The following is a 19,867-nucleotide window of genomic DNA, read 5'->3' on the forward strand; positions in this document are numbered from 1 at the left end:
ACATGTTTATGTCCCTGAAACTATCAGTACAATGAACATAATAAATAATTCCTCTTTGTAATTCATTCCTTTGTCCAACTCTGTTAGCAAGCAATTTCTGATCTGCTTTCTATCACCATAGATGTTTGTATTTCCTAGAATTTTATATGAATGGAATCATACAGCATACACTTTCCTCTGGCTTTTTTCACTCAGCATAACTATTTGAATTTCATCTGCTTTTTGTGTATCTCTGGTTCTTTCCTTTTCATTGCCAAGAAACATACCATTGTATGGAAATATCATAATTTGTTAATCCAGTTACCTATTGATGAAAGTCTTCTCAGTTTTTATCTTTACAAGTATAACTGCTATGAGCATTCATTTGCAACTCTTTTTGCAGATGTATTTTTCTTTTTCTTTTGTAGGAGTGCATTGGAAGAGTTATGATAGGTCATGTTTAATTTTTTAAAAACAATGTTCCAAATTGGTTAAACTATTTTATATTTGTGCCAGCAATGAATGCAAGTTCTAGTTATATCACTTGCTGATCAGCCCTTGACATAGTTACATATTTTAATTTTAGCCATTCCATTTTAGTAGATGCAATGTTTCATATTTTCTTTCATTTTATTGTATAAAAATGAACACAACATAAAACTTTTAATCTTAATAATTATGAATATGCAGTTCAGTGGTATTAATACCTATATAATGTTGTGTGACCATCATTACCATCCATGTTTGGAACTCGTTTTATCTTGTAAAACTGAAACTCTACACTTACTAAACAATAATGCCTCATTCCTCCTTTCTACCTTTGTATTTTCTAGTTATAATTTTGATCGCTCACCATATATCATATAAGTGGAATCATATAATATTTGTCTTTTTGTAACTGGCTTATCCTATATTATGTCTTTAAGGTTCTCAATATTGTAGCATACATCAGAATTTCTTTCCTTTTAGGTTGAATAATATTCCATTTTAAGTATAACTATAGTTTGCTTATCCATTCATCCATTTAAGTTGAGTTTCAACCACATTTTAGCTCTTACTTATAACCATGGGTTATAAATCTTTGAATCCCTTCACTGAGTTTTTTTGTGTTTACACCCAGAAGTGGAATTGTTGGATAATGTGGTAATTCTGCTTTTAATTATTTTGAGGAACAGTGCTGTTTTGCACAGCAATTGCACCATTGTACATTTCTAACAACAATACACAAAGGCTTCTATTCCACATCCTTGTTACCTCTCATTATTTTCTGTTTTTGGATAGTCATCTTAATGTATGAAAGGTTTGATTTGCATTTCTCTAATGATAAGTTATGTTGAGCATCCCCTTTTTTTTAATAAACTTTTTTTTTAGTTGTAGTTGAACACAAAAGCTTTATTTTTATTTATTTTTATGTGGTGTTGAGGATTGAACCCAGTGCCTCATATGTTCTAGGTGAGCACGCTACTGCTGAGCCACAACCTCAGCCCCATGTTGAGCATCTTCTTATGTGCTTATTGACCACTTGTATGTCAGTATTGAGCCTGTCTATTCAAGACATTTGTCCATTTTTATTTTATTTTATTTTTGGTTATTGAGTTTTAGGAATTCTCTTATGTATTCTAAATACTGGTACCTTCTCAGATATATGATTTACAATATCTTTTCCCATCCTGTGAGTTGCCTTTTTATTCTGGTATTAATGTCTTTTTTTTTTTTTTTTTCGGTACCAGGGTTTGAATTCAGGGGCACTTGACCACTGAGCCACATCCCCAACCCTGTTTTGAGTTTTTTTAGATATAGTGTTTCACTGAGTTGCTTAGTGCTTTTGCTGAGGCTGACTTTGAACTCATGATCCTCCTGCTTCAGCCTCCGAGCTGCTGGGATTATAGGTGTGCGCCACTGCGCCAGGCTACTAGTGTCTTTTGATGCACAGAATGTTTTGATTTTTATGAAGTCCAGATTGCCTATTATTAAAATATTTTGTCTTCAGGTTTACAAAGTTTCCATAGGGTATTTTCTGCTTTTTTTTTTTTTTTGAGTTATGTTTTCTTCCAGATAGAGTTTTTTAAAGTTAGTATTTGCATACTGTATTTCCTGTGAATTTTATTTATTTTGCTTAGTGCCTTAAGACTAAAATATTATGTACACATTTTTTCTTGAATATACTTGTTTGTCTTGTACTTTCAGGGCAGTTCAAAAGATGGTTTTCTGATTAATCTACTTATAAAAGTGGCCTTGTGGCATGGAGATTGGAAAATTTCATGAGAACTATATTCAAACTTTCATGTCTGAGATTTTTAAAAAATTTTGAATGGTTTCATTCTGTCCTACATAGATTTCTGAAGTCTCTTCTGCGGAAGAGTTGGCTTTCGTGTTCACTTCCCCATTTCCTTCTTCTGTTTTCACTGTAGCGTACTCTCCCTCTGGTTTCAAGAATGAAAGATTTAATAACAAATGATTTTTTTTTGAGTTTTATAGTTAGCTGTACTTATAAAATCTGTATGATCTACTAGTCTATATGACTGTTAAGAATCAATACATGTGAAGTTGAGGATATAGTGTATATAGTTCAGTATCATATGTACTTGCCACTTATTCAGTATATGTCAAAAAAAAGAATTTACTTTAACTTTTATCCTCTCAAATTCATTAGAATAACACAAACATACCTAATTAAATGAACTTACTTTGTGTAACTGCAAACTATAATTGTATTAGAGCCTTCATAAGATGGTCTCTGTAAGAATCTTAAATTGTTTCTTTTTTTTCCTGCACCTTATCACTGGTTTATATACTATATATAAAATTATGGTTAAATTTCTTGTAATGTATCTTAGAATTAAATTGATTCGAACCCTCCTTGTTCTTATCAAAGGTAAATGAAATTGCCTTTATAAATACCCTGGAAGCCCAGAATAAGCGCCATGATGTTTTATCGAAATTAAAAGAATATGAGCAGAGGCTTAATGAGTTACAGGAAGAGCGTCAGAGAAGACAGGAAGAAAAACAAGCACGTGATGAAGCTGTGCAGGTAGGATTTCATTCAGCAAGCATTAATTGAGTTGCTGTCATATCCTAGGCTCTGAAAGAGGTATTGAGGGATCCCCAAAGGAGGAAAACCTTGTTTTATTCCCAATGGTGCATTAATTACACTATTTGGAAACATAAAGCCTGATTACCAAAAGACTGTTTACTCTTTAAGATAAGATAATCAGTGCTTTTTGTCAGTAGATGGCAGTCATAGAATCTCTAGCCTTAACCAGGTAAAGCATTAAACTGCTCTGACAGATTATCATCTGTTTTTTCTAATTGGGTTGGGCAAGAATATGCTCTTCTCTTACTTAAGATAATGAAAAAAAAAGAAAGAAAAAGACTGATTTGGGACCAGTATATAGCCTTAATGAATTTGGTAGTCTCTTTGCTTATGAGAAGGAATACCTGTCACTTATTGGGTAGGATCATCAGATAATTAGCTTAAGATTTTCTTATTGGTACAATATCATTTTTTAATAATAGTTGGACTTACTGTTACATATTTATACATGTAAATAACATTTTTGGTCAATTAACTTTTTTTTTAGCAGCAATTTTTTAATTTGTTTTACATGACAGTACAATGATCTTGAATTTAATTAACTTTTAACCTGTGCAGCAAACTGCAAGTTGCTACTATTTTCAGGATGGGAAGAAAGGTTAGGGCATTAAATACTACTTGCTTGGTAAAATGGCTTGTCCATAGACTCTTTTATGACTTGTTAAGGTATAGGGAACAAATTTGTAACCTTCAAATACAAATGGAGATTTCTTGTGTTTAATATTTTATCTTATCTAACTTTTATTTGTTCTGATATTTTTCATTTTTAATTACTACAAGTCATATGTTGTGATGGTCTTGAGGATATGAAAAATATATATCCTTGTTTACAATGGGGAGACATACATAAAAAACATCAACTCATTCGGATAAACGTTGCAGTAAAGAGGAGAGAATACCTTATTTGTGTACAGTGAAGAGGACATGAGAAAGTCAGCAAAAGTTTCATGGAGAGATGATTATTCAATCACGTTTTAAAAACTGAAAACAGGTGCAAATGATGTAGTATGGGATGGCATTTCATTCAGGAGGTATGAGGGACACTGCATATAGTTAGAGTGCAGATCATGAAAAGCTTTGTCACATTAAAAATTGGGAATATTAATGTTTCCTGCTTCTTCATTCATTGATGACTTAGGAAATTAAAATATTAATACATTTTTCAGTTTATTAGTTACTCTTTGCCATTTGTGGGCATTAGTTGGTATTCCCATGTTCATTTCTGATCTATATTTAGTTTGAGTTCAGTATCTTATTTTAATGAGTGCCAGGCTAATTTGTGTTTAAAAATATAAGGTGCACCTATTAAAGAAACTTAGCTTAGCAAGCGCTCTACTGCTGAGCCACAACCCCAACGCTTAACCCCAAACAACTTAAGCATTTTTGTGATCATGTATAACTAAACAACTTTACACATATTCGTGATTAATGATGAAAAGTGACTACAACCAGTTCGTGAATAGTATACAAGACACTAAAAAATGTATTTAAGCTCGCTCTATTTGCATGCCTTTACCAGTCTGCAGTGTGCCAGATATATCCTTCTGAAATCAACATATTCCCTTCAGTTCTTAGTAACCCTTTGCCCTCCCCTATCATCAGAAAAAGAGATACATATACCCACCTACCCACCCACCCTTTCGTTTACTATTTTACAATTCCCCCCCTTGGAGTAGGTAGAGGTTGTTGTGGAGATGAAGTTATCATTGTGAGCTCAGTTAACTATTAGAAATATTTGAAACTTTCCTCAGTGTTTTCTGGACTGAGACTGCTATTGTTGTTATTATTGCTATTCTTTTGTGTGTTTGTGTGTGTGGTGCTGGGGATTGAACCCAAGGCTTTCTGCATGTGAGGCAAACACTCTTAACAGCTGAGCTACATCCCCAGCCCCCTGATTATTGCTGTTCTTTATTGAGTCCTTACTATGGCTAAGTACCATGCTAGGTACTTAACCTATATTAGTAATTTAGGATCTTTAAGGGGAAGCAACTTGCATAAAGCTGTATAAATAGCAATACTAGAGCATTGATCAGTATATCCCATGAATCAAAAAGGTTTTGTGAGCTGGGAAACAAGGATAGATTGAAATAAATGTATCAGTTTGTCTTTTAATGGTGAAAATTAGGAAAGCCCTATGGTAAATGCTTTGTGTGTATTATCTCATATATTCTTTGCAATATTCCAAGAAGTATATTTTATTGTTATTTAGCTTACAGGAAATTAAGGCACAAAGAATGTAACTAAGAAGACCAGAATTACCTAGCTAGTGAGTAATAGGGTCAGGAAACAAAACTAGGGAATCTGACCCAGTGCCCATCATCACTCCTATGCTTTATTTTATTGCTTCTTTCTTCTACCTACCAACTTTCTTCACTTAATACCATTATGAAAGCTTAGGTCAGAAATAAAATCTGTTAACTCTGATTTTTCCCTATTATATTTAGATTTTTCTTTAATTATTTATTAACAAAAAGGCTTTAGAAGTGATTAATCAAAAAATATCTGTTAGATTCCCAAAGAGCATATGGGGATATAGTATGTGCTTAAAATAGCACTTATTCTCTGTGCGTAGCATTGCAAATGACATATGAAAACCAGATATCATTAGTAATGATTTATTTGATTTTTGTTTAAATTCTGAGAAGCAGTGCGCCTAGTGATAAGTCAGGGCTTGAATATATAAGTTTGTGTCAAAGGTATATGCCTTTAATCACTTTGGTTTTACACATAGTTCTAATACCTTTAAAATATTTTGAACATTAGGAACGCAAGAGAGCTCTAGAGGCAGAACGGCAGGCTCGTGTAGAAGAACTGTTGATGAAGAGGAAAGAACAAGAAGCCCGAATTGAACAACAGAGGCAAGAAAAGGAAAAAGCCCGTGAAGATGCAGCCAGGGAAAGAGCTAGGTATCTCATTTGCTTTCTTGGTATCTGTTTGGGTCTTGGTGGATTTGGGTACTAAGTAAATATTTGATGCTGTGTATATTTTTCAGAAATAGTCATAAATACAAAAATATACTCAATTTTGATTTCCAAATATTAGGATGTTACTGTCAAAATGGAAACTTTTTGAAATTTTTTATTGGATGAGAAAATTTTTGGTTAAAAAAAAACAGAATTTGATTCTGGCTAGCTTAAAGAAAAGGGACGTTTTCAAAGACATTAGTGTAAATAATAGCTTAATTCAAGATATTTTGTAATGTTTCTTATGATTTCTTTTTCATAAGGTTTTAGAAGTATATTTGCAAATACTCGGGCATTTCAATTTTTTTTCTTTTGTTGATTTCTAATGAAATATTTTGTAGTTGAAGAACAGGTGTAATTTCAGTGCTTTTCATTTATTGAGACTTACTTTACAGCCTTGGATACTGAGTATCTTAGAGAATATTCTTTGTGTACTTGGAAAGTATTTCTATACTATTATTGTTGGATGGAGTATTCTCTACATATCAGTTAAAGTTAGTTGATGTTGTTGTTTCCTGTGTACCCACTGATTTCCTGTTTAACAGCTCTGCAGAGAGGATTATTGAAATCTGTGAATTTAATAGTTAAATCATTTATTTTATGTTTTAGTTTTCACGGTTTTGTTTTGTATATTTTGGTGCTTCATTAAGTGCATATAATTTATAGTTGTTATGTTTGACTGAGACATTGACAATTTTATTTTGAAATGTTCCTCTGCTTTCTAAAAAAATATTTCTTAGGTTTAAAAAATTCTTTGTTATGTATATAAATATAACTATAATTACTGTTTACATGGTATGTTTTCTGTCATTTTACTTTCATTCTACTTATATGTTTGTATCTCATACATGTCTCACAGACTACATAGAGTTGGGTTTTGCTTTTCTATCTGGCCTGCTACTTTCTGCCATTTGATTTCGTTATATGTAATCCATTGCTACTTGATGTAATTAACTGTCAATGTGATTGGATTTATATTTGCCTTTTTTTAAAAAAAATTGTACTGGGAATTTAATCCAGGGGTACTTTAACACTGACTCACATCCCCACCCCTTTATTTATTTTGAGACAGGGTCTCACTAAGTTGCTTAGGGCTCTGCTAAGTTGCTGAGTCTGTCTTTGAACTTGTGGTCCTCCTGCCTTAGCTTCTTGAGTCCCTGGGATCACAGACATGTGCAATGGCGCCTGGCTGTATTTGCCGTTTTGCTATTTGTTGTCTTTTTCTCAAAGGTTTTTGGGTTCGTCCTTATTGCCTTGTTTTTTAATTAAACCAGTACTTTTTGGTGAATCATTTAAATTTCTTTATTTTTTTAAGATGTGCTATTTTAATTATTTGCTTAATGGTTGTTCTCTGGCTTCAAATATTCATCTTGACTTACTACATATCACTTAAGTTTAAAACAAAAAATGTTGGTTAAACAGCAATTTTATTTTAATATAGCTTAATGTATTCTTTCCCTTGTGTTATTGTCAAATGTCCTACATCTGTGTATGTTGTCAGCTGAAAATACAGCATTACAATGATTTCTTATGCAGTCTTGTATTTTTAAAAGAAACTAGGTAGAATAAAAGAAGAAAATTACACATTTCTTTATATTTACCCACATATTCATCATTTCTGATGTACTTTAATTTCTGTGTCTTTTGAGTTTCCCTCTTAATTCTTGTTAGCCAAATGGACTTCCTTTAGTTTTTCTTGTCAGGGAGTTTTCCTTTCTGTGGATTATCTTAATGTTCATTTATCTGGGAATATTTTAATTTTGCCTTCATTTTGAATGAATTTTACTGACTATAGAGTTCCTGGTTTTTCTTTGAGTGTTTTGAATATTCTGATTTCTATTGTTTCTGACAAAAACTCCTCCATTAATCATATTGTTTATTTGCATTTGCTGAGTTGCCTTTTTCTTTGTACTTTCAAAATATTTTTTTCTCTTTGTCTTTTATCGGTGTGAATATCATTTTTCTAGGGCTCCTTTCGTGTTTATCCTACTCTGTATATTAATATATTTTATTAAATTTTTGAAGTGTTTAGGAGTTATTTCTGTTTAATTGTAATTCTCTTTAGGCTCCTGAGGTGTGATGGTTTTTCATAATTTTATGTTTTTAATGATAGTTTTGAGAAATAATTGCCAGATAGTTTTTATAGAATGTCTCTCAATTAGAAGTTGTCTCAGTTTTTTCTTTTGGTTAGATTGGGGTTATGGCTTTTTGCAAGGAAGAATACAGAGATGCAGTATTATTCTTAACATATCAAAAGTTCATGTTAACTTTAATTATCTAACTGAAGTAGTGTTTGCCAGGTTTCTCCCTTATATAGTTACTTTTAAGATTTCTCTTTACTGTTTACTTTGGAATCAGGCTATTGAGAACATAGCCCAAACTTAAAGAATGGGAAGTTATCGTCACTCTTCTTAAGAGAAGAATACCAACATTGTTATTTGGAATTCTTCTGTATAGGATATTTATTTTTTCTCTACTGGTCAGTTTTTCATTACTATAACAAAATACTTGGGACAGAGAATTGTATAAGTTTATGTATCACACAGTTTTACAGGTGGAAAGTCCAAAAGCATGGATCTAGCTATGACCAGAACCCCCTTTGGCTATAACATATCATGGTGGGAATATGTGTGAGAGGGACAAGAAACCAGAATGCAAGGAGGAGCCAGTTTTGTTTTTTGTTACAACTCTCTCTTAAAAACTAACCAGCATCCTTGAGAATTACATTAATTCCTTCCAGGGGCACCCCCCACCCCCACCCCCACCCCCACCCCATCTCCGCCCCAATTTGCTTTGCACTAAGCCCCACCTCTTAAAGGTTTTATCACCTCCCACATTGCCACTTTGGGGACCAGTTATCATCTCAGCACATGAACCCATGGGGAAGAAACCACATCCTAATCATAGCACTTCGTTGTATATTTAGTTATTAAATTATTTTTAAAAACACCAGTATGGATTCATTTATATTTATTTTACACTTTGAGTTATATTCTCATTCAAGTTATTTATTGTTGCCCAAATTATCTTGCCTTTGAATATTGGGAGTTCTTTTTAGTTGCTTCCTGTGTTCTTTTGACTGACTACTACTTCTTTTTTTTTTTTTAAAAGAACTTTCTGACAGTCTCAGAAACTCCACACTCATTTGATCTTTTCCCTGTTTTTTTGTTATTTTGTGTTTCTATTCATTGTAATGGTGGTACCTTTTAGTTTAGAAACCCAGACCATTTAGTTCTGTGAAGTACTTTTGATTTAAAAATATTTTATTCTACCCACTTTTCTCTAATATATATTAGAGAGAAAAATGTGTGTGTGTGTGTGTGTGTGTGTGTATGGAATTCTTTTAAGCAGATGTTGGGCCTTTTAATTTTCTTATTTTTTCACTTCTGTTTTATATTTTCATGAATTTTTATTCTGCTTCTCAGAAGACTTTCTCAGGTTTTTCAGCTTTTTTTTTTTTAGTGATTTTTAAAAATTTTCTTCTTATATTTTAATTTTCTAAATGCTTGTATTCCTGATTATTCCATTCTTATAAATAGCATTCTGTTCTTTTTTCATGGGTAAAACATTATTTTATTATTCCTCATATTTTAATGACAGTCTCAGAGCAAATATTTAAATCCATGCTTGGGCCCAGAAACCATTCTTATAGCTGCTAGTTTTTGCTGCCCAGTACCAAAAAAACAAAAATAAGACAAACAAAAACTTTATTGCTTTAGTAAGCAGTATACTTAGTGATATCTAGTGAACAGTATACCTGAGAATCAATAGGCACTCAGAAAAAAATAATTTTCAAATAGTTCTTTAGAATCTATAAATCATTGTGTCCTAATTATATTTTTTACCCTCATGAGATTTGTTATTCTAAGCAGTTGAGTTTATAATTTCAATTCTCTTCTTATAGAGACAGGGAAGAACGATTGGCGGCACTCACAGCTGCTCAACAAGAAGCTATGGAAGAGCTACAGAAAAAAATTCAGCTCAAGGTAGGGATATTATTTTTTATTTGAAATTTTAGAGTTTTTAATGGAACATGATATTAAAATTTTATCTATAGAACAAAAATTAAGTTATTTGTATTCAGTCTTTTTTAAAAAAATATTTTTTTTGTGGTGCTGAGGATCGAACCCAGTGCCTCACATGTACAAGGCAAGCTCTCTACCACTGAGCTATAGCCTAAGCCACTATAATCAGTTTTTAGACAAGTGTTATATGATTGCACTATGATTGTTTCAAACTCAGCTATCTGGAAACTAAATTTCTTTGGGGGAAGATAGAAAGAACAAATGTGGAAAAAATGTTAATGAAGTTTAACATTTCCTGTTTTTACTAAACAATTTATTGATGATTTGAAGACATTACTGCTAGGCTTCTGATAGTCATAGATTCTAATCATTTAGAAATAAACTAAAAAGATGTTTCTTATGGCTTATTTCAGTGCTTAGGAATTATATAATTGTAGCTTGGGAGCTTATGATAAACTGATATTTTCTAGAAAATTTATGCAGTTATAACAACAGGTAGGCAGTCTTTAGTGTATGACTATTTTATATTGTTATCATAGTTATTTACACATTGGCTCCCTTAGAGGGATAATAACCTCTTAAAATAGAATAATGTATTTTACTATTTATTTTGTCCTAGGAATTTATTATTATTAATTTTAATTTAGTGCAGAAAGTATTTATGAATTAGTAAGATATAATTTCATTGTCAGGAAATTCATAATCTAGTGTGAGATTCAGATGTAACCAAATAATTTCCATATAGATCAAGGCACACAGGGAGTTCTGTGGAAGTACAGAAGAGGATATTTAGTCTAATCTGAGTGGTATCAGAGGAAAGTGAAATAAGTTTAGGGAATTCCTGAGCTGAATCTTGAAAGAAGGATGATTTGAGTGGGTAGGAGAAATGATAGATGAATGGAATGCATTCTAGCCATATGAAATAGTATGAGCATAAAGACATAAGTCTAAAGTAGTTCTTTATAAGACTTTCCTGTGATAGTCACTGGAGGCAAAAGGCACCTAGAAATGAAACAAGGGTAGTAGGTAGAGATCTGTGTTATGAAGAACCTTGCTTGATATGTGAGTAAGTATGAATTTTACCTGTGGGAACACATTTCCCACAGTGTGTTCCAGGAAAAGTTCTCAAAAGTGTGTTGCAGGCATGTAATTTGTAAAATGTTGCCTCCTATAAACCAAGTTTACTGAGTCATAGAGCATAGTGACATGCCTAGGGACTTTGTAACTTTCTATGTTAAAAACCTGTTCAGCTTTAACTTGCTGTTTTCCAAATTTATTTGACTGTGGAACCTCTCTTACCTACTAATATTTTATGGAACACACTATGAGAAATGTGCATGTGGAAGATGTTAAAGGGCTTCATGTAAAACCTTTGTCTTCATTGTACAAGTTGGTTTTGAAATAAAATATTCTTGCATTATTTTGGAAGCTTTAATGGAAATGTTCTTTTCTAAGTTCTTAGTATAATTTTGAGTAGTTTTTGAAATTTTCACACTTCTACTTCACCTGCAGCATGATGAAAGCATTCGGAGGCACATGGAACAGATTGAACAAAGGAAAGAAAAAGCTGCTGAGTTAAGTAGTGGACGACATGCAAATACTGATTATGCCCCCAAACTTACTCCTTATGAAAGAAAGAAACAGTGTTCTCTCTGCAATGTCCTGGTAGGTTGCCATTGTCAATATTATGGTGATATATTATAATTTATTATTAAAGTTTATGAAACCATGCAAATACATTCATTAATCTTTTAAAATTTATGCTTAGACTTCTCCTGAGTACCATGGGTTTCTTTCATGATTTTGAATGAAAAGTATGTACAAATAATAGTATTTAGGAATGGCAGTGCAAAGTGTCAAAGCAGTTGGGTGCTCCCAAAATGGATGTATGCCTGCTTAATGCAAGCCTTAACCAATGTACTTGGGTATTGGAAGCAAAAAAGTAAAGCAACATTTTCAGTGCTGAGACTTGAACCTTCAGACCTAGAGTAAATTATTTCCTATTAGTTTGGCTATTATGGATGACACGCCTTTTTTATATATATATTTCTTTTAATTGTAGTTGGACACAATATCTTTATTTTATTTTTATGTGGTGCTGAGGATCGACCCCAGGCCCTGCGCATGCTAGGTGAGCGCTCTACTGCTGAGCCACAACCACAACCCCATGCCCTTTTTTTTTTTAAGAGAGAAAAGAAAGAGAGAGAGAGAATTTTTAAAAAATATTTATTTTTTTAGTTTTTGGTGAATATAACATCTTTATTTTATTTTTATGTGGTGCTGAGGATCAAACTCAGCACCCCGCGCATACCAGGTGAGCGCGTTACTGCTTGAGCCACGTCCCCAGCCCCCATGCCTTTTTTGATCATATGTCTTTTAGAGGATTCTCAGAATTGTGTTCTAAGGAAAGTATTTTGAAGCCTAATATGTAAATGTTAGAGTGATCTCAACTTACATATAGAGGAATAAATCAACTACGTAATATTAAACATTAGATTAAAAGTTTTATTGATTGCATTGCTTTGATTTTATGCTTTTAGATTTCTTCAGAGGTCTATCTTTTTAGCCACATTAAAGGCAAAAAACATCAACAAGCTGTAAGAGAGAATAGCAGCATCCAAGGGCGTGAACTTTCAGATGAAGAAGTGGTATGCTTTACTTTTGTTTATTTACACTTAATTATAGAGTATCTAGTACATGCTTTTTTATTATGAATAATTCCATGTTTGTATGTATTTCTTTGATTAGCTAAAACTATTTAGCACCTAATAACTATATAATAAGTATGCAAATGTATCATTTTAATGTATATATTTATTTAATAATTAGAAACAAAAATTTAATACTCTCATAATTTTTGTGTAAGAAAAAGTTATGTTTTTTTAATATTTTAGTAATGCAAGTCAAGAGTTACTTAGTAATATACCAAATTTCTTAGGAAGCAGATAACAGTATATAAGCAGATAATTTTGTATTAATAAAGCACTTAGAAAGTTTTGGAAAATGCATTATTCATCTATAATTATTGTTTATGTAGAATTTAGATTTGTATAAATATGTTTATAAATATTTTCATTCAGTTCTTATGACTTGGATTGTACAGCTAGATAATCTATGAATTTGTTTATTTATGAAAAAAATTTCTAAAGCTGCTCAGGAATGAGAAATTCATGTTTGTCAAGTATCTCTTAAGATGCCCAGAAAAGATTGTTGTGGGTTGAAAGCATTACCTGTGTGTAGGTGCATGTGTATGTTGAACTTAAAAAAAAATTGAGGTGTGACATAAATTAGTAAAGTACACAGACATAAAGTACTATAGGTAATGAATTTTTACATATGTGTACATTAATAATACTACAACCCAAGTTAAGATATAGATCATTTATTGTACCCCAGAAGTTCCCATTATGCCCCTTCCCAGTCACATTCCCAAATTTAACTATTCTGACTTTTAGCACTATCAATTAATCCTGCCTATTTTTGAATGTCATATATATGTTATCACACAGTATCTACTATTTTGTATCTGACTTCATTCATCTTTAAGTATATAAGATTGATTCCTTTTGTTTTTGTTTGGCTATAGTTCATTATTTTTCTTAGATTTTTGTCAGCTCCCTCTACGCAAAGACCATCAGGAACACATCTGTAGTTGAATAAAATTGGATTTGTTGACTTGTTAAAACATACACCATGGGGAGTTGTAGAGCTTTTCAGAAAGAGGGTATTAGAAAGGTCTTTTAGAATTTGGCTTATGCTAGGTCATTTTGGAGAATATTCAAGAAGAGAAGATTTGCTATGGTTGGGATGCTATCAGAAAGCAAGTAGTTCCATCATTGGTTCCTTAATAAATTTTATCTGTAGAAGGAATGAAACTGCTGTTTTCTCATTGTGTGGGGAGGGCAATGGTACATGTTATTTGGGCTCACTTTGCTGTAATTCCTTCCCTAGAAGAATTTCCCCCTCAAGTTTCAACCTAAATTCTGTCTCCTTAGCTCATTGATCTACCAGCTTGCACTGTTCTCCCATGCCAAAGAGAAGGGGGTTATTGACATAATGCCTTAAGGAAAAGTTTAGGGTGAATGTCGAGCTTGCTTCCTGTGCTTCTCTCCTTTTAGGGATTGTAGTCTCTGAGGTTCTGGTCATGTTAGCTATTCTTTAATGCCTTAATAGTTGCTTTGTATATTTTGTGCAACTTTTGGAGTTGGAAGATTATTCTACCACAAGCCAGTTCAGTGTGGCTGGAATGAAAAGTTTCTGGTGTTTAATTCCTATATATTTATGTTTTACACAAAGCTTGACACATAGTTAAGGTTTTTAATAAATATACATTAAATTGAGTTGAATTGAACTGAAAGATTATATGCGTGACTTGATGATATCTTTGGAGTGGGTCTCTATATTTCTCCTTTGTAAATCTAAGTATTTTTAATACAAGTGAAGTGGAACATGGATGTAATTATCTATTTGGGCTCAAATAAATTTTGCCTTTTATTCAAATTGTATTTTAAGACTGAGTAGTATAGAATTTTTTCTTAGTTAAATCTTTCATAAATGTTCGTGTTTTCTCTTTGAGTTTGCTGTTTAGAACTAGAGTTCCCTGGGCTGGGGTTGTAGCTTAGTGGTAGAGTGCTTTCTTAGCATGTGTGAGGCACTGGATTCGATTCCCAGCACTGAGAATAAATAAATAAATAAATAAAATAAAGGTCCATCAACAACTAAAAACTATATATTAAAAGAATAAAGAACTAGAGTTCCCTATCTATGTGTTCTACTTTGAAAAATACCCTTTAAAAATCCATTTTTATAGGGCTGGGGTTGTGGCTCAGTGGTAGAGCTCTTGCCTACCATGTGCGAGGTGCTGGTTCAATCCTCAGCACCACATAAAAATAAATAAATAAAGGTATTGTCCAACTACAACTAAAAAAAAATTTTAAAAATTGATTTTTATAAGTGGAATAATTTACTTTGTAATGAAGATACTGACTCAATTATAAGATAATTTCCATTATGATGAAAATTCTTCCATTTATATAAGTTATTTGAGGTTAGGCTCCCTTAATAAAAAGGTAAATATACTATTTACAAAAATTTTTGAAAAATTGTCTTGATTATGTTGTTATATAATTTGAAATGTAAATTTATTTCAATGAGAAAGGGTAAGAGGGAAAGAATATTAGAAATTTTAGATTTTTGGAAAAAATAATGGTGTAATGATATATAATTTTTTATCACTATCATTTTGATCTGATATTTAATCATTCTAATTTCAGATGTCATTGATGTGTTCATTTTGTGTACTGTTTGAGTTCAAAGGAATTACATTTTCTGAAATTTGTTGCTTAATTCATGTGGATATTCTTGGTGATAGAACATTCTTCCTAAAAAGTAGTGTGCAATATAGCATATGAATTATTATATAGAATAATTATTTTATATTACATAGAAGTTTCATTTTTAATCAGTGAATATATCTATAGTAAACACTTGTTTTACTTAAAGTTATTACTTGTCATCTGTGATGTCTTTATATTATATACACCTTGTCTGTGACCCTTCTTCTCTGACATATAAGATTTTATTTATATCACCTCTGACCTAATAAAATTGTGCCTTTGACCCTATGCACTTGACATCTCAGATAACTTACTCTTGATCTTTGACACATTTTATTTTAAGCCTCTTCAACATAATAGGTGGCTGCTGAGTAAGAAAGCTTTATTGTTTGGTATTTTTATTATAATTTAACAGGGGAGTTTTTCTAATATTCTCGAGATTCACAAAACTACTCTTAGAATGTTTGATTTTTTTCTTTCATTATCTTAGAATTCAAATGAGAAAAGTATGTGATTTTTAAAGGTCAAAAATAGGTGTTATATATAAATACATTCTAAAATTTTTACATGCATTTCTAGGGAAACAATAACATTTGTTTTTATGCTTAATTTCTTTGTTTTCCTATTTTCATACTAGGTGAAGAGACTGATAGTATTTTTTTGGTGCAAGTTGCAAGTATATTTAATCATGTATGGAGAATGAAGTTACAAAGTTGTGGGTTTTTTTTTCAATTTTGAGTCTGTATATTTATGTGTTTGTGGTACTCCTTTGCTTTCAAGGCTTGTAAATTATGCAAATTCTGTTATGCTGTATACTTAAATATAGACACTAATAATTAATTTTCATTTTATTCCTAAAAGTATAAACAGGATCTTCATGAAAGATTTTAAATTAATATAATTTATTGGATGTTTAAAATCAAATGTGATTTTGGAATTATGAAATTATATTTCTCCCTAGAAAAATTATGCTAATCAGGCAATTAGTTAACTACATATGTGAACACTGTTGCTTTATAAAATATATAAAGAACCCCTTAAGCTATTTTTATTTTTATTCTGGATCCTTTTAACTTAGCATGATTGGGAATTTTGGCTGCTTTTATATATCCATAGATTTCAAGTTAATAGTTTCTCATCTGTCTCTTCTGTGGCCATTGTAAGGGCTTGCAGAATTGTGGCCATGGATGATATTAAAATCTGGAACAACCATATGATTATTTTGTAACTGCTTTCTTTCAGCTGGATGATGAGGATCTGAAGCAAGGTTATGATGAGGCAAATTTGCACAAATCAAGCTGCTTCTCCTTGAACATACACTCAAAACTTTGTCATATGTATTTTTTAAAAAATTTGGTTTTAGTTGTCGATAGATCTTTATTTTATTTACTTATTTTACATGAGGTGCTGATGATTGAACCCAGTGCCTCAAACATACTAGGCAAGTGCTGTTATCACTGAGCTACTCTTATGTACTTTTTTTTACAAGTGCCTAATGTTGAAATCCATACTATGACAATTTCATTGGGGGAGAATTGAAAGAATGAAAGAATTTTTCCATAGGAGTTTATGAATATGAACAGTTTTGCCTTAACAATAAGGAAAGATGAGAAGCTGGGCACTTAACCTGCCTAATTTAGATTCTCTTCATTTTTCTGAATAAATAATTGATTCTAAATGTTCTTACTTTCATTAAGGGTCTTTTCTTTATTTGAAATTCATCATCTAATATTTTTTCAAAATATATTTTTAGTTGTAGATGGACATAATACCTTTTTTTTTTTATTTGTTTTTATGTGGTACTGGGGGTTGAACCCAGTGCCTCATGCATGCTAGGCAAGCGCTTTACCACTGAGCCACAACCCCCCTTCATGTAATATTTTAATTCCAAACTGGACGTTTATTGATGAATAGGGAATGCCCGTTTTCAATCAGAATTACTGAATTTTAGAAATAAATATTTTTATAATAATTTTAATAGTTATTATATCTTCTTGACATTGGCAGAGAAGCTACATATACCAGAAAAATCACAAAATTATAAAACAGTTTTCACATTAACAGTTTAGTTTTCTTTCTCTGTGTTAGTTTTGTGTCTCTGTGACCGAAATACCTACAACTTGGAGAAGGGAAAGTTTATTTTGTCTCATAATTTTAGAGGTCTTTTCTATGGTTTACTGAGTCCATTGCTTTGGGCCCAGAGCGAGGGAGAAGGTCATAGTGAAAGGAAGCTGCTCTGCTTTTGGTGGCCAGGAAGCAGAGCAAGGGATGTCCCCTTGTCCCACCTTCTTTAGCCATACCAGACCTGCCTAAAGTTACCTCCATTTAGTTTATTCAAAGTAGGATGGGCTGATTAGGTTGCTGCTTTCATAATCTAATCATTCATCACAGAATGTTCCTCCATTAACATGAGAGCTTTCAGGGAACACCTCATATCTAAACCATAACACTGTCAAATTATTTGTTTTAGATTACAAAGTATTTCAGCATCAGTTATTAATGTAGTTATCCCCATATTTCTACCACGTATATAACACTGTTTTTTTTTTTTTTTTTGATAGTTGGAAGGACAGAAAAATATAAATGTAGATTTTGGAACCATGTGTAGGGAATAGAACGAAATCTTTATGTTCCATAGTGTGAAGTCACAAGATAATGCTAAAAGTGAAAAGTGAAGAAGTAGCTGTATGAATATGTATTAAGGAACAGAAAGAAAAAAATTTCTCAGGTAAAATTGTTGCCTCTAGACTAGGGAAATAAGTGAAGAGATAAGTAAGAAACTTTTGTTGTTGTTTGATCTGGTGAAATTGTGTACGTAGGTATCTTTGATGGAAGTAAACACAGTTTTTTAAATTAAAGAAGGCAAGAGGATAATGGAGATTGTGTCTGTATTGCTCAGGATTCTTCTTTGTCTTGTTCATTTAAAAAAATACATTTACATTCAAATTAAAATGGATGCATCTGCATCAGAAAAAAACATTATAGCAAATTTGGGTATTTGAACCAATTACACCCTTAATTATTTTTTATTCTTTTAAAATGTTACAGTGTCATTTGATCACCTTTATACGAGTTCAAACACTGGATTCTATTTAGGACCATTTTGATCAGATTGTTTCAATAGGTGTGTGTAGTTTTAAACTCAAGCTTATTTTTTGGAGTTGTAGAAGTGACCCCCAAATAGAGAATTAAAGAATGGTTAATTGACTCTTATCAGATTTTCAGCTTTGTTGATTAGCTGTAAAATTTGACCCTAATTTGGCATATTGAACTGAATAAAATTAAGACTTGGTTTTACTGTTCTTTTCTTTTTTAATCAATTGTTCTAAAATTACAAATTGATTAAACTAAAAGTAGAATTTTAGTTTAATCAATTTGTAATTTTAGTTTAATCAATTTACAGGTTTTTATACGTGTTTTATCAAGTTAAGGGAATTCCGTACTATCTCTAGTTTTGTAAGATTTGAAAAATAACAAATAAATATTAATTTGTATTGGATATTTTCTCCATTTTATTTTTGCTTTTCAAAATTGCTTTAGTTAAAGAGAAATGCACTTTTCAGCAGAATTTAATTGGGAAGAGGTTTCTTTTAATTTTTTGTGTAATATAGTAATTTTTCTAATTAAAAAATGTTTAGTTGTATAAGGACATAATACGTTTATTTATATTGATGTCGTGCCACCAATTGAACCCAGTGCCTCACAGATGCTAGGCAAGCCCTCTACCACTGAGCTATAACCCAGCCCTAATTTTTCTAATTTTAAACTTGTTTTGTCATGATTCTTAAAAACACATAAATTTTTTTTGTAATCATCTAGTATTTTCCTTTCTTAATGTTGTAGAACCTTCATGTAAAAACCAGTTAGTTTTTCCTAGTTCTTTTCTTTTTTAAAAATTTCTGGAGAACATGGTGCATAAAATAGAAATTATCTCTTCCTTGAATGTTTTATTTAATGTGTCAGTAAAATTGTATGTTCCTTTTTAAAAAATTTTATTTATATATGACAGCGGAATGCATTACAATTCTTATTACACAAATAGAGAAATTGTATGTGCTTGTTATGTGTTTTCAAAAATTTTTTGGTCCTTTTCTTTTGTGGTGAAATACACAGAACTTAAAATTTACTATCAACTATTTTTTCTACTTTTGTTGAAATTTAGATGACAAAATCGTTTGTATACAAGATATAAAATGTGATGTTTTAATACACATAGACATTGATTAGTGATTACCACAGTGAGTTTTGTTTCTGTACACTAACAACGAACTGTTGAAAAAAGAATTTGAGTTTCATTTACGATACAATCAAAAGGAATAAAATGCTCACGAGTAAATTTAACCAAGGATATGAAAGATCTTTACACTGGAAAACATTGATGAAAGAAAATGAAGAAGACATGAATAAGTTAGGAAAGATACCCTTTGTTCACGGAATGGAAAAATTAATATTGTTAAATAGTCAGTATTA

The 19,867-nt window shown here is 31.5% G+C and overlaps 1 protein-coding gene across 6 annotated transcripts in view; it reads left to right on the plus strand.

Moving 5' to 3' along the window:
• The window catches only part of Scaper (S-phase cyclin A associated protein in the ER), a 454,707-nt gene that overhangs the window by 141,080 nt on the left and 293,760 nt on the right, over positions 1–19,867 (plus strand). For all 6 annotated transcript variants that reach the window (XM_027925223.2, XM_071608497.1, XM_071608494.1 and 3 more), the window contains 5 exons: positions 2,855–3,010; positions 5,837–5,979; positions 9,941–10,022; positions 11,574–11,726; positions 12,602–12,709. In XM_027925223.2, the coding sequence (XP_027781024.2) occupies positions 2,855–3,010; positions 5,837–5,979; positions 9,941–10,022; positions 11,574–11,726; positions 12,602–12,709 (642 nt within the window). The remainder of the gene's footprint in view (positions 1–2,854; positions 3,011–5,836; positions 5,980–9,940; positions 10,023–11,573; positions 11,727–12,601; positions 12,710–19,867) is intronic.

Source organism: Marmota flaviventris, chromosome 2 (assembly GCF_047511675.1).
Source record: "Marmota flaviventris isolate mMarFla1 chromosome 2, mMarFla1.hap1, whole genome shotgun sequence".
NCBI classification, from domain to species: Eukaryota; Metazoa; Chordata; class Mammalia; order Rodentia; family Sciuridae; genus Marmota; species Marmota flaviventris.